We start from the raw sequence: 14,008 nt of genomic DNA, 5'->3' as shown, positions 1-14,008 counted from the left end.
CGCCTCCTGTAGCTCTTTGGGCTGCTTAAAGACTAATGTTCATGGTGTGCTGGAGTTGTTAAAATCCTAGATACTCCGGCTATCTCAGTTATTGTCAGGTGGCTTTTTAGTTTGCAATTTCGTTAAGATATTTTTATTTTATGTATATGAGTGTTTTGCCTGCATTTATATCTGTGCCCCACATGTATGCAGTGCCTTAGGAGGTCAGAAGAAGGTATTGGATCCCCTGAACTGGAGTTAAGGATGGTTGTGAGCCATCCTGTGTGTGTGCTGGGAACTAAACCTTGGTCCTCGGCAGGAGAAGAACGACAGTGCTCTTAACCATTGAACCAACTCTAGCCCCCTAGTTTGGGGGTTTTTGAGTATTGTGTTCACTTCCTGTTACATCATGCATGTGTATTTGCATAAACAACAGCACAAAGGAAATAAAATCAGATAAAAGAAGACATTTTCCTTCTTGTTAGTTTCTTATTGAACTTTTAAAATCCTAATGAGATGAGACAGAAGTGAGTACCCAGCCATTAATGTTAAAAATTCCTCTGTACTTATATCATGGATAATTATAACTTCATGTTATTGAAGTATCATTAAATAATATAACATTAAAATTATACTACGCACGTTTCATTTTTAGCTAATGCATAAGAAAACAAGAATAGATTTTTAAATTTATATTTGTAGGGTTTGGGGTTTAGAAGTTTGTGGACATGAGAACTGAGGTACAGTTGTATTAATTGGCATGATTCTGTTAGTGTGTGGTCATTTGTTAACTGGATTGATATATCCTTTAATCTTTGGGTTAGACCTCTGCAAAATTGCTCACAGCCTTCCACTGTGAAATCAGCGTGTTTCTGTGTGTGTATGTGATGGGGTGGAGCTTAATAAGTACTTTTAATTGATCATGATGATAATGTCTTCTGTATTGATAACGTGTCCCTAGAACACAGGAAAGCACAGGTGCTGTGTGCTTCTTGTTCTTAATGTATTAAAGTACAGAAAAACAGAACTCGGTTTTTCATTTTTTAAAAGAAGTTTTCAAAGTTGTGATAATCATGACAACTTCACTGTGATGGAGCTTCACATTCATGAACTCCATGATTGAGTAAATTCATGGAGATTAGAACGTTTACTTATCATCACATACATCAGTGAACACAGTGTAAGGGCATCTTAGCTTGTTAGAGGTGATAGTCCTCGTTTTCCTCATGGTCCCTATTGCTAAACAATGAATAAGAGTCGCTTTAGTTATGTCAGGATCAAGGGAAGCACTTAGTAATTAAATGCCTCATTTCATGTCTCTTTTTGGTTGCTGTGACTGTCTTCTGCAAATGTCAACTCGCTCATCTGAACATTGATGGCTTTTGTAAGGTAAGGAGTCTTAATTTCTTCTTCTGAAGTTTCAGCCAAAAATGTTCAAAATTCTTATCCTCAATCAGAAAATCATTTGGGTAGCAGTAGCAAATCTTTTGATTGTTCTAGCTCAATAGCAAAATATGGATCACATAATTCTCCACTTGTGCCAAGTCACTATTTACTTCATAGAAAAAAGAAACTTGACAGACCCCAAAGTGAAAAGGAACTAGAATCATGTAAGTTAACAAAGGAGCTGTCCCTAGCTCACCTCATTGATGATATGCCAAGAGATTCTTGTGCAAGTCAGCCATCAGTCAGACTGTCCCCCAGAGACACTCTGCAGGGTCGGCTTGTTGAGACTCCAGATGCTGATGTGGTAAGGCCTCCTACAGGCGAGTGTGCTCCTGAAGATGTTGCTTTCAAAGGAATACCAGACTTAAAGTCCTTAATGGGAGGGAACACAGCAGCTAGTGGTTCTTTGGGTGTTCAAAGCAGTTTTCTACCTGATTTTCAAAGCATTCCAGTGCAGAACATCTTGGGAAGTTTAAGTAGCCCGTTGCACTTACCTGTCTCATTGGAAAATAATTTTAATCCCAGTATAAACACTGATGTCGGACAAAGTGCCAAGAATAATATTGTAAAGAATAACAGTTTACCGTTTTCCCAGTGTGAAAGTCCATCCCTAGCTGAGCTGTTTGAGGAACACAGAGAGAACAGTCCCAGGCAGTGCTTCACGTTGTCCGATCTATGTAAACAGTCGCCTGCTAGCTTGGGTTCCCTCCCCCTGTCACAGCTGGCAACCCGCTCTCAGGCTTCTACTGGAGTATTGGAGCTAACAGGATCTCTGTCGTCTTTGGCCTTGTCTAAAACTTCTCCCACAAGAGACCTGGAGAATTTGTCTCTTTCTGATTTGATTGCCAAAACGATCGACCTAGACAACTCTCAGATTAAGAGAGATTCCTTTGAGCTCAGTTTGTCTGAATTGAGGAGTCCTGGAATTGATTCAAATATTGATCTTAGTGTCCTGATAAAAACTCCAGAGTCTGTTCCAAAGCCTGTAGCTGACCCATCAGTTGCTCCAACCCCAGACACTAAAGTTGTAACTCCCAAGTTAGAGGAAAATTCCAGTTCTCCTAAGGATGGTAAGAAAAACAGAAAAGGCTCCCTTGCTAGGAAAGCACCTCTGTCTGTGTCCTGGACCAAGGCTCTTGCTGCTAGGCCTTCAGCTTTTGCTTCAACGCTGTGTCTTCGTTACCCGCTGAAGAGCTGCAGGAGGCGCTCTCTTGACCTCTACAAGACTTTCCTTTATAGCAGACAAGTTCAAGATGTCTCGGACAAAGAAATGAGTCCACTTGTAGCAATAACGCCATTTGACTTCAAATCAGCATCCCCGGATGACATTGTAAAAGCTAATCAGAAGAAAGCATTTACTAGAGAATAGTAACGAGAGGAGAGCTCGGTTACTCTTGCAAGCTTTTTAATCTTAATGTAAAGTCTTTGTAGGATCATTTATATTATGGGATTCAAATTGTGATTTTTATTAAAATTGTCTTAAGTCCATTATAACAACTTTAGTTGGTAAGGATTTTTGCACTGAGAATTTTTTTTTTTTATGATGTCTTCTTGGAGTAATGACTGGTTTCATTTGAGTTGCTAGCTCATTAGTAGAGTGTATGTTTACAATGTGCGTATGGAAATGTGATATTGTGAATTGAGCCTCAGATATTTCATTTGACAACCAACTTTCTTAAGTTTTATGAGGAGATATTTTCTTCTATGAAATATTTTTGTGCTTTTTTCTTAAATGAATGTGCAACTACTTGGGCTGATCATAGTGTGAAAATTATTCTTAGGATACATGACATTACCTGAGATTGCTTATATTTTCAAGTGTTATTGGCATCATTCCTAGTTTAGTATTTTACTCAGATGACCACTAAAACTTTCCTAGTAGAGACTTTGGAAATTCTGGATTTTTGAAAGTACTATGAAATACAGTTGAGGTGCATTTTTAATGATAAAATGAAAATCTTTTAAGGGACCATGTATATATTGGAGTTGAATTAATACATAAATTATTTTTATACGTTATATATTTTATAGATTTCTAAGGCATCCTCTTCAAAATAAACATATAGAAACTGTCTGGAAGTATGTTTGCATGTTATTTAAATAGTCTTACCAGATTTCTTGAGCAGTTTCTTTACAGTGAATAATGAGATCTGGAGCCCTCCTTTTTGCTCCTGATGGCTGTGCCCGGCATGACAAAGTTCAGCAGTGGCAGATCCCATGAGAGTGCTTGTAGTTAGTAGGATAAGGATCACCTGGAAAATTTTCTGAACATAGCCACTACTGCTGCTTTTCAGATGGCTGAGTTGGTTTCTGAGGGAGGCCCTTGGGAATGTGTTCATAGATGGTCTCTAGGTGATACTTATGTCTGCTTTCCCTGGAGAATTGTGGAGTAAAGCTTTAATGGCAAATATAGCTGACCAACTTACTTTCTAATAATCAGGAATATCAAGGAAAAATTACTTATCAGGGATAATAGTCTTTTGCCTAGAATGATAAAAAATAGTGTTAATGTTTCTTGCATAATGTTATTTCTTAGTGAAAATTGAATAGCTGCCCTTTAAGTAGGAATTTTTTTTTGTGGCAGCTACTTCACTATTCCTTGATTTTGTGTGTGTGTGTTTGTGTGTGTGTGTGTGCGCGCGTGTGTGCGCGCGTGTGTATGTTCAGATTTTTCCAGTAGTTTTAGCTATACATGATACTGCCATATCCAGTATTTTACTGAGCCACAGCAGAGTCCCATATTGTATTTGTAACTGAGTTTATATAACTTTGTTTATAATGTCTAGGAGATTATAAAGACCAGAACATGCATTTTAGGATTAGCATTAAAATTTGTGTTACTCCCAGCTCCTCTTTGGTTATCTAGTAGTCTATCAGTTTAGTGACTGACCTATGTATGTGGCTTACCAACTAGAGTTCTGTGTAGGTAGTGTCCAGTTTAGAGTTGAACTGTATTCTGAGAGTTTGTAACTCATTATTACTCCCGATAGATTAATGCCTATGCAAGTGCTTCTCTTTGCACATAAAGCCCCAAATTCTTGCTTAATCCACATTGAAGAGTGTGATAGTATTATTTTATTTTTTATGACAGTAATTTTCAAGAAGAAAAACAATACTTTGTGAGCTATACTTTGTTAATTGAACTGTGTGTCCTTTTGTTGGCTGATTAGGATTGAAACCACCACCTAAGAGATTTCTCTCTTTTGTGCAGAAAGTTTATTGTATATTATATATATTATTTCTTTTTAAAGATAACTTCCTAGCCTTCCTATTTTCCTTGTCTTGGCTACTGGCCTGTTGGCATGTGCTTGACAAGGTCTTGCCCCTTTTGTTATGGGAACGTCACAGTTTCTGAGACTCAGAAGGTGAAACCAAGAAGCCTCTTCGCTGCTTCCGCCCATGGCTGTGGTCCTTGGCAAAGAGAGGTGTGTGCTCATTGGTGGGTAGACTGTGGTAAAGACGTTTACACTAAAAGTCACCAGCTGCTGCTCGTTGACCAATTGCTGACTTGGTAGCTCAGGGATGTTGAGTGTGGTAGGTTTACTTTATTTTCTATTTCAAATATCTGTGTTGACACGCAAAGCCATTTCTGTTTGTGTTATGATCATATGCCCTCAGTTTACATAGGAATACAATAAAATTAGTTCTAAAGGATGTAAAAGACGTTCAAAATGATTTTTGAGTTTTGCTCTCTTTGTTCTTTAAAGAATCTGTTGTGTCCGTGGGAGTTTTGTCATTTTCATTGTAAAGGACACAGTTCTTAAAATTGAGTGTCCAGAACCAGGAATTCGTTCTGTACAGAAGACTTAAGTTTGTGTTTGAACTTTGCTCCTTTCCACTTGCCTTCTCTCCTTTTTACCCCCTTTGCTTCCAGCCTTTTTTCCTACACTTCCTCCTTTCTTTCTCACAGAAATAGTAGTAGCTGTTCTATTTAATTTTGGTATCTGGGCTCTCCTGTATCTGATTGTCACCCCAGTGATAAAGTTAAGAAGGTGCTTCGAATGGAAAGGAAGCACCAACGATAACACAGTGCAGAGAAAAGGAGCATGTTTTTTTTGTTTTTTTTTTTTTTTTGGTTTTTCGAGACAGGGTTTCTCTGTGTAGCTTTGCGCCTTTTCCTGGAACTCACTTGGTAGCCCAGGCTGGCCTCGAACTCACAGAGATCCGCCTGGCTCTGCCTCCCGAGTGCTGGGATTAAAGGCGTGCGCCACCACCGCCCGGCCAGGAGCATGTTTTTAATGGCTGCTGTCTTTTAGATTGGCCTTGAGCCTGTATCTGGATCATTAAATACTGAAAAGGAATTATGTATCATCAACTTTTTCTTTTGTGTTCACAAATACACACACACACACACACACACACACACACACACACACGTGCAATATATGTTTATAAAATTTGTTTATAATATATACATATATATTTCTTTATAAAATGAGTTCTATAGTAGCTTAGAAATTGTTCTCTGTTATTTTAGTAATGGACTATGTATAAACAAAGATAATGTTGGCGAGAAAGGGAAGAATCAGTAGGAATTTCTATGATAGTTTTTACATTTATACTTCTGATTATATAACATTTTGTAATTGTGTAAGTGATTCCCAGGCTGTAGAAATCTGTCACATTTTGGGTGTATAATACATTTTTATAAAAGCTACATTGAAAGAAATTATAGTTCTGAGGTTTTCTTAAATTAAGTATGAAAGCATTATTTACCCTGGAAAAATTTCTATAGAAATTTGGTACTTCAGAATGGTGTTTTGTAATTAATGCAGAGAGTACTACTGCTTCATGTCTCTATAAATGAACTAAAAACAATCCATCATCGTGTGAAGAATTTCTTCCAATATGTTCATCATTTATAGTTCTTGTTTTCCATGGGTGTGTGTGTGTGTGTGTGTGTGTGTGTGTGTGTGTGTGTGTGTATGTATGTGTTATTTGAAATTTTTTGACTCATATAAAAACATAACATACGGATTAGGGGGGTAGGGTGAATATTGCTTTCTGGGGTTATGGTGGAAGGAGAAAGAATTGAGTGCATATTTCCTGTCTTGTCAGGCTTGAGTTATATTGTGCTATTTAAAGCAGAACACTGGAGATGCAAGTGACATGCCAAGATGAACAACGCGAGGATTCTTACTTCAAAGAGGAGGGTACATGGAGACATGTGTTTAGCAACTTGTAGCATGTGTAACCCGAAAGTGATGTCTTTCTTTCTTCCTATCTTTGTCAGTACCATGCTCAGTTGCTCAGATAGAAACCTAGCATCATCTTTGATTCCTCTCTCCCTGACCTCCTACTTATAATTGATTGCCACACTTGTGTCTAACGTACGAGTAAGCATTTATGTGGACATATGTGCGTGCAGATAGTGTCAGTTCTTATTTGGGGTAATCCTATTTCACCAAGTGACTGCAAATACTGAATTAGGATATACTGAGACATTCTTTCTGTAGGACATATATGGTTACTATGTCCTGTAACTGATAAGCTACTGGTTGCATGCCCACCAACCACTCAGCATATAACTGTTTCACACGTGCCTCTATTAAAGAGACATTATTTAATATGTATTATTAATCTCATTAATACATTGACATTGAGCACATAGATGATAGTTCATAACACACTACCTCATCTAACGTGCACTTTGTATTCATAAAACATCTCATAGTTTTCTTATGCTTAGAGATTTTAGACATGTCAGTGTTCTACTTCCAAGAAGGCAAAAATAGAAAACCATGACACCAAATCCACCCTGAAAAGCACATGTTTACAGTACGAGCGCTGAAACAAGAAAGTAGTGTTGCTGAGTTTGCCCTCACCTGGGAACTTATCTGTTGATGACTCAAACTGTTCCATGCTCCACAAAGGTCTGAAAGTGATGTCTGCAGTGCCCTGAGCAGTGATTTGGGGGTTACATTTGAATACCCAAATTTGGGGTCCGTGAATCAAAGGGGTCTGACTTACGTTCTCTGATTCCCTCTTTCCTGTCTCTAGTGCTTTCTTAAAAGACCGTTAGCTTAGAAGAACTGCAAACCATCTAAATCGTTTCTTGATTCTCAAGATAGTCAGACACTAGACCAGCGTAAGTTTTCTGAAGTGGTCGTGTATCTTTCTCTTTTTCTGCCTATTTTTTCTGCTTTGATTTCTTAAGCCCCTCTCCTAACTGCTCTGTTTAGTTTACCCTCTCGTGGGCTGTCTCCTTGACCTTCCTCTTCTCCCTTCCCCTCTCGTCTTGTGCCTGGCTACGTTCTCTTCAGGCTGGAGTTCAGAGAGTTTCAGAATGTCCTGGCTCATGGTGTCTTCGTACGCACCTGTGTCTGGCCGTGTCCTTAGTCCTACCCCGGAGGAAGTTGTTGCCACACCTGCAGATGTAGACTTCTTCCATTGCCTTTCCATATTTTTAAGTTATCTGTATTCTTTTAAAAACTGTTAGTTCTCAATTTTTGTCTACTTTTTTTACTGCTTACGTCAGTAAGTTTTAGGGATATGTGTGTATGTGTATGTATATATGTGTCTGTAAACACAATTATATATATTTATAGGCTTCATAAATTGTTACTTCTGATTCCTATTTTGCCATGTCTTAAATTTGGGCTTTGTTTAGACAGTTTTTATTCTGTCGTCCGTGTTGGCCTAGAGTTCACTGTGGCGCCCATGCTACCTCTAGTTCATCACATTCCTGCCTCAGCCTCCCAGGGGCTGGGACGGTGAGGTATGTACCACTGCGTTCAGCTCTTAGGTTATGGCTTAGAAGATAAATTCTTTTCAGTTTTTAAATCAAATTTGTCATTCTTTTTTCTTAGACGTTTTGTTTGAAAGTTCTGATTTGTTATTTAATTAATGTGAAACAATTAATTATTCTAATACCTTTGACATATTCTTTTATTTTTTAACTTTTGTGTCTTTGATTCAGTGACATTAGGTTTTATTTTATAAATTTGGTTTCCCTACCAACATCTTTCCTCTTTACAGAAAGGGAGGTTTAATAGTACACCTGTTGTGACCTATACTAAAGTTTTCTCTAGCTTGGGGGCTCTACTGATATATTTTAAGGTAGTGTAGCTTTGAATTTCTGTTAGGTTTTAATATTTTTGTAGACTTTTATTTTTCTGAGTTACTTTTAAATAGCTTCCTTCTCCTGTTTTAAGTTTTAGAGAAAGGATGTTTAATGATTATAAAATGTCCTTGGAGACAGAAAACACTATCTCCATGGATGCAGAAGACTTCGATAGTATTAAGTATTACATTATTAGTGTTCTAACAGAGTGTCTTGGGCCACTCTAGTCTGATAGTGCAGCACCTTGATACTCTCTAATGCACTAGATTCTTTTTGCTATCATTGAAGATGATAGCCATTCATAAAATTAGTTTACAGTTGTTGGTTTTGAACTGCTATGTAGCTGAGGATGGCTCACTCATACTCATGACCCTCCTGCCTCAGCCTTGTCAGTGATGGAATTACAGGTCTCCATACCCAGCTCTCAGTTATTTTTTAAGTGGATTGACCTCTCATGATTAGACCCTCTTTGTCTTTTTTACTTTGAATCCTTTTTTTTTTTACTCTTCCTTTGAGAATCGCAAGATATTTTTTGAGTTACTAGTACATGAACATGATTTTTGTGGCTTATATTTCCATGACAAATAGTGGATGGAGCCCTTGTTTGCCCGGGGGACCTCTTGGATGTTCTGTTATTGTGTGTTACTAGTGTATTAGTTACTGTTTTTGTTGCTGTGATGAACCTACTAAAGCAACTTAAGGGAGTATTTGGGTTCATGGTATGGGGGTAAAATCCATGAGGCTAGACGCACAGGGACAGGTTATAAAACCCTATTCTGTCCACTAGTGACCCACTTTCCGCGAGGCTCCACCTCCTAGAAGTTTCAGAATCTTCTAGAGCACTGTCACCAGCTGGGGACTGCTCTTGAAGTGGATGAGTCTGTGGGAACGTTTCACATTCGCACAGCTAGCTAGTCCGCGTCTGCTGTGGCTCTTCTGTCTGTAGCATGTTCTGCCCGTTCCTCTCTCCTCTGAGCGCTCTTTCAGGTCCTGTCCTTCGTCTCTTTGATTTTACTTTCTGCTCTATGCTTGAGTACTTTGGCTGGACTGTATGTGTGGGTGCCTGGTGCCTGCTGAGGGCAGGAGAAAGCATCAGAAGCCCTGGCATGCGTTGCAGACGGTTGTATGCCACCATGTGGATGCTGGGAACCAGATCCAGGTCTTCCGCAAGAACAAGAAGTGCTCATTAGCTGCTGAGACTTTTCTCCAGCCTCCTTTCTCTTGTTTGAAAAATCTTTTCTTTCATTTTTAAGCTCTTCTGAGCTGTAGTAACTCATTACTACGTATTACATATGCTAGAATATAAAAACATTTCTCTCATTCATATTCTATATTCTTCATCTGCTTTTAAGTTGATTTTTTAAATTTTTCTTCAAGTGTCTTCCTATAACCTCTTTCTTGGCCTATTTGAAAATTTTTCATTTGAGAAAGAGGGAGTTCTATTTACTTACTTTAGCTTTAAAATATATTTATTTCGTATTTTAAATTATGTGTATGTGGTGGGGTTGTATGTGCATATGAATGCAGGTGCCCATGGGGACCAGAAGGTGGCGTCAGATTCCCCTGGAGCTAAAGTTACAGTGGTTTATCTGACATGTGTGCTCAGAACAGAACTTGAGTTCATGGAAGAGCAAGACATACTCTTAACTGCTGAGCCATCTGCCCAGCTGCTGGCATTGGAGAGTGTGTAGGGCTGAACTGGGGCCACCTTGTAATCTTGACCTCGCTATATTCTGTTCTTGGCTTATGTCTAGCACAGTTTTGTAAATATTTCGTTTGTTCCTTGGAGGCAGAGCATAAACCCCCTTACCTGTTATAGTAATAAGTGTAGTTTCTGAAATAGTGTATTAAATATTAACATCTTTCTTAATTTTGATAATTGTGTTAACATGTATATTAAAACAAATACAATATACAATAGCAAATACACATAGCCTAAGAATGGGTTATCCATACAGTTCTGTTATCATTCATATAAGTGAGCTGTTAAAGGAATGTATATGGGAGGAGGCATTAAATCATGGGATAATCTTTTAGTTTTCTGATGTATTTTCCTTGTCACATTTGTGATGGCTCACACCTTTAATCCCAGCACTCTGGAGGCAGAGTAAGGCAGATCTCTCTGAATTCTAAGGCAGCCTGGTCTACATGGTGAGTTTGAGGGATAGCCAGGGCTATGTAGAGCGGCCCTGCCTTAAAATAAGTAGGTAAGTAAAGAAATCCCTGTTTTGGTAGTAGCTCTGTTTACTCAGCAGATGTCATGTACTGTATCTGTAATCCATGCCGTGACTGCATACACTGTTTTCTTGCAAACACACTTCGATCATGGCTGTCAGTGTTTTCCTGTGAGGAGTCGAGAACTTGAAAGAGGAAGCAGAGCTTCAGCACATGTGCTAAGCCCCTTTGTTGCCTTGTGCTTTTCTTCCTTGAACGTCAGGGTGATGGGAATGTTAGGGGATGCAGGCTCTCCTCTCCTTTCTCACCTCCTCCTGTGATTGACGGGAAAACTGCTATAACGAAGGGTTAATATGAGAGTCTATGACCTGTCAGTAACGCACGTAAATATCTATTTCGTTTTACTGTGGTCCTTGTTTTGTAATCTGTTGAAATGGGCATATATAAGGAACTTCTAGTTTTCCATTGGAAATGGATTTTCTTGGAAAACTTTCACTGATTTATCCATTACTGAGTATTTTTATTCAAACAATAATAAGAATTTTATACATCTTGTAAAGATAAGAATGACTTTGAGCTTACTATTATGTGGGAGTTTTTTGAGAGGAAGTGGTTGAATTCGGTGAGGAAACTTTAGTTTGTAATGTTCTCTTTATATACACACCTACACTGGAAAAATTGAAACACGATTGCCTAATTTCAAAATCATTTACCTTAGACTCTTAAAGATTTTCACTTAATGATTTTTTAGTACAGTGTATGAGTTGCTTGAATATTATGTAGAATTTTCTCCTAATCCTAATTAACCTTGCTTTTAAAAAATTACCAAGATTATACTTAGATCATATATTTACATATACTTATTTCATTCTTTGGCAATTGTGTTTTAGTAGAATAACTTTTGAAAACTTGTTGCATCTACTTCTTACTGAGTACTTTAGTGAGGACACAAGGGAAGGAAGAGCAAATCAGATTCAGTTAAGCCAGCATTTCATTATCTTATATTCCTTTTATAGAAAAACAATCAGGAAAATGTTCTAGCATCAGGGATATATAAAAAGTTATGGCCCAGGCTCTTTTCCTTAAGTTTTGAGAGCCTTGTAGGAAGCCTGGGCTGGCTTCTCAGTCCCCTTGTCTCTGCCTTGCAAATGCTGCAATTACAGGCATGGAGCATTTTATCTAGCTTCCTTAGAATTATTTTTCTGAGATTTTATTTTTATTTGTGTGTGTTTGCATGTGCACACATATGTGAATGCAGCACTCGGAGAAGAGGGCATTGGATCTTCTGTAACTGGAGTTATAAGCAGTTGTGAGTGACCTTAAGTGGGTGCTGGGACCTGAACTCACGTCCTCTGAGAGGGCTGTCTGTGCTCTTAACCCTGAGCCATCTTTCCAACCCCTTTAAGGGTTTTATAGTATTCCATTGTTGAGGTGTCTGATGATTTAACTAAATGCCACATGAATTCAAGTTGCTTATTTATTTACTACTATAAATTGTATATTTGTGCAGTCTCAATTTTTTCCTGAAAGGTATGATTCTGTAGTGAAACAGCTGGATGAAAAGGTTGGTTGTTGTGAGGTGATTAGGACATACTGAGGCTACCCTTTGGAAATATCATATTCATTTACTCCTTATATTTAATTTTGAATCCTAATAGCATCTATGAAACTGTTTGTTAAAGGATTTCACGTTACACTGATTGGACGTTCTTGCTGTGACTGAGTTGCCAGGCGTTATGAACAGTCGTGTGGTGCTTCTCGGGCTGTTGTGATGCCAGCTGTGAATGTGCTCCTGAGATCCGTGTCTGTGGGACCTGGAGCTGTTTGTTAGGGACCAGCATTGCTGAAGTACTGTTTCTCTGAGAAGTAAGCTTCCATGGGAATCTGCAAACACAGCATCTTGCATGTGGAAAATGCCTGAGAGGAGGCAATTGAACTTGGTTCTCAGAATCCAGTCGAGTGAACTGAGGCATTCATGTTACTCAACAGTTTTGGAGATTTTTGTTGTTGTTGTTCAGTTGAATTATCTGTAGACATGCCACTTGGCCATTTTTTAGCATTCTAATATGCATTCTTTAAAATATTCACATAAGAGTATACAGGGATTTTTTCCCCTAGGGAGAGTACACTAAGTTAGACTCAGTTCCCTTCTTTTTATATTTTTTTAGTAGAGATTATTCCTTTTTCAAAAAATGGGGTCATATAATCTGTGATTTGGGTGTACTATGACTCATTTAAGCCTTTCATATGGAAGCTCATTCATTCATTTCATATACCCGTTTCCAGCTTTACCTGTGTTCATAGACTATCCTTGAGCATATCTTTATCAAATAGGGCTTTTATTTCTGTGAGACAAGTCCTTAGAGAAGCTCTAGACTAGAAGGTGTACTGCTTTCAGTATGTGTAGGCTGTGACTTTGATCACCCTGAGCACTGTGGAAAAAAGTGAGGTTGAGTTTGTGAAACTGTGTGTGTGTGTGTGTGTGTGTGTGTGTGTGTGTGTGTGTGTGTGTGTGGTGTGAGATGTCAGGAAAACTAAATGGCATCTAAATAGAATGTTAATGAAATTAACACCTTGCAAACGTTATTAAAACAGTTTATTTGCTATCTCTTGCTGGTTTGAACTTCTGTAAACCTTTTTGCTGGTGTCCAGCTTTGTATACCTTGAGATTTTCATTTCTCCTCAGGCTTTTCCATTATCTGGACGGTCAGTATTCCTGAATTTGTGACTAGAAGTTGTTGATTCTCATTTGGTCTGCACAGTGATTGAGAAAAGCATGGCCACCTAGGTCCATTCTAGCAGATTACTTAGCACTGCCATAGTTCCCTTCATTTATTTTTAATTTCAATATTATCTTACGTATATGGGTATTTTGTCTAATATCTGTACACCACTTGTAGGCCTGGTACCCGTGGACACTGGAAGAGGATGTTATATCCCCATTACTGGACTTACAGATGGTTGTGAGCCACCATGTGGGTGCTGGGCATCGAATCCAGATCCTGTAGGTCAGTGCTGTTAACCACTAAGTCATTTCTCCAGCCCCAAGTTCACTTTAATTTTAAAAGCAGGCTACTAAAAGTTCTTAGGGTAGTTGTGATGTTTAATGACGTCATATCTGTTAAGTCATCACAGCATTTCTTGACATACAAAAGGAGCTTGTTAACTTGATTGTACATTGATGAGGTCATTCTCAATATGCCTTGATGTTGCTCATACCTCTTCCGCCTGAGCATCATACTGAAGATGGGTGTGAATTGTTAGGGAGAGCTTCCTAGTGGGTAGTTCATGGGGATATGCAAGGAATCTGCCAGAGTTTAGAAGAAATGAAACAGACGCCTATGG

At 38.5% G+C, this 14,008-nt stretch overlaps 1 protein-coding gene across 5 annotated transcripts in view; it reads left to right on the top strand.

Annotated features, from left to right (window-relative positions):
• Hbs1l (HBS1 like translational GTPase) overlaps positions 1-14,008 on the top strand; it is a 71,852-nt gene that overhangs the window by 12,229 nt on the left and 45,615 nt on the right. Inside the window, exon 5 of one of the 5 annotated variants that reach the window (XM_059272666.1) lies at positions 1,374-3,212. The exons of 2 other annotated variants lie outside the window; for them this stretch is intronic. In XM_059272666.1, the coding sequence (XP_059128649.1) occupies positions 1,374-2,794 (1,421 nt within the window). In that variant the 3' untranslated portion in view covers positions 2,795-3,212. 2 more of the 5 variants (XM_059272668.1, XM_059272669.1) reach the window with 2 other exon arrangements.

The sequence above is a fragment of the Peromyscus eremicus genome, chromosome 8b (assembly GCF_949786415.1).
Source record: "Peromyscus eremicus chromosome 8b, PerEre_H2_v1, whole genome shotgun sequence".
NCBI lineage: Eukaryota > Metazoa > Chordata > Mammalia > Rodentia > Cricetidae > Peromyscus > Peromyscus eremicus.
Note: the sequence above shows the minus strand (reverse complement) of the source record. Positions and strands in the feature narration are given on the sequence as shown.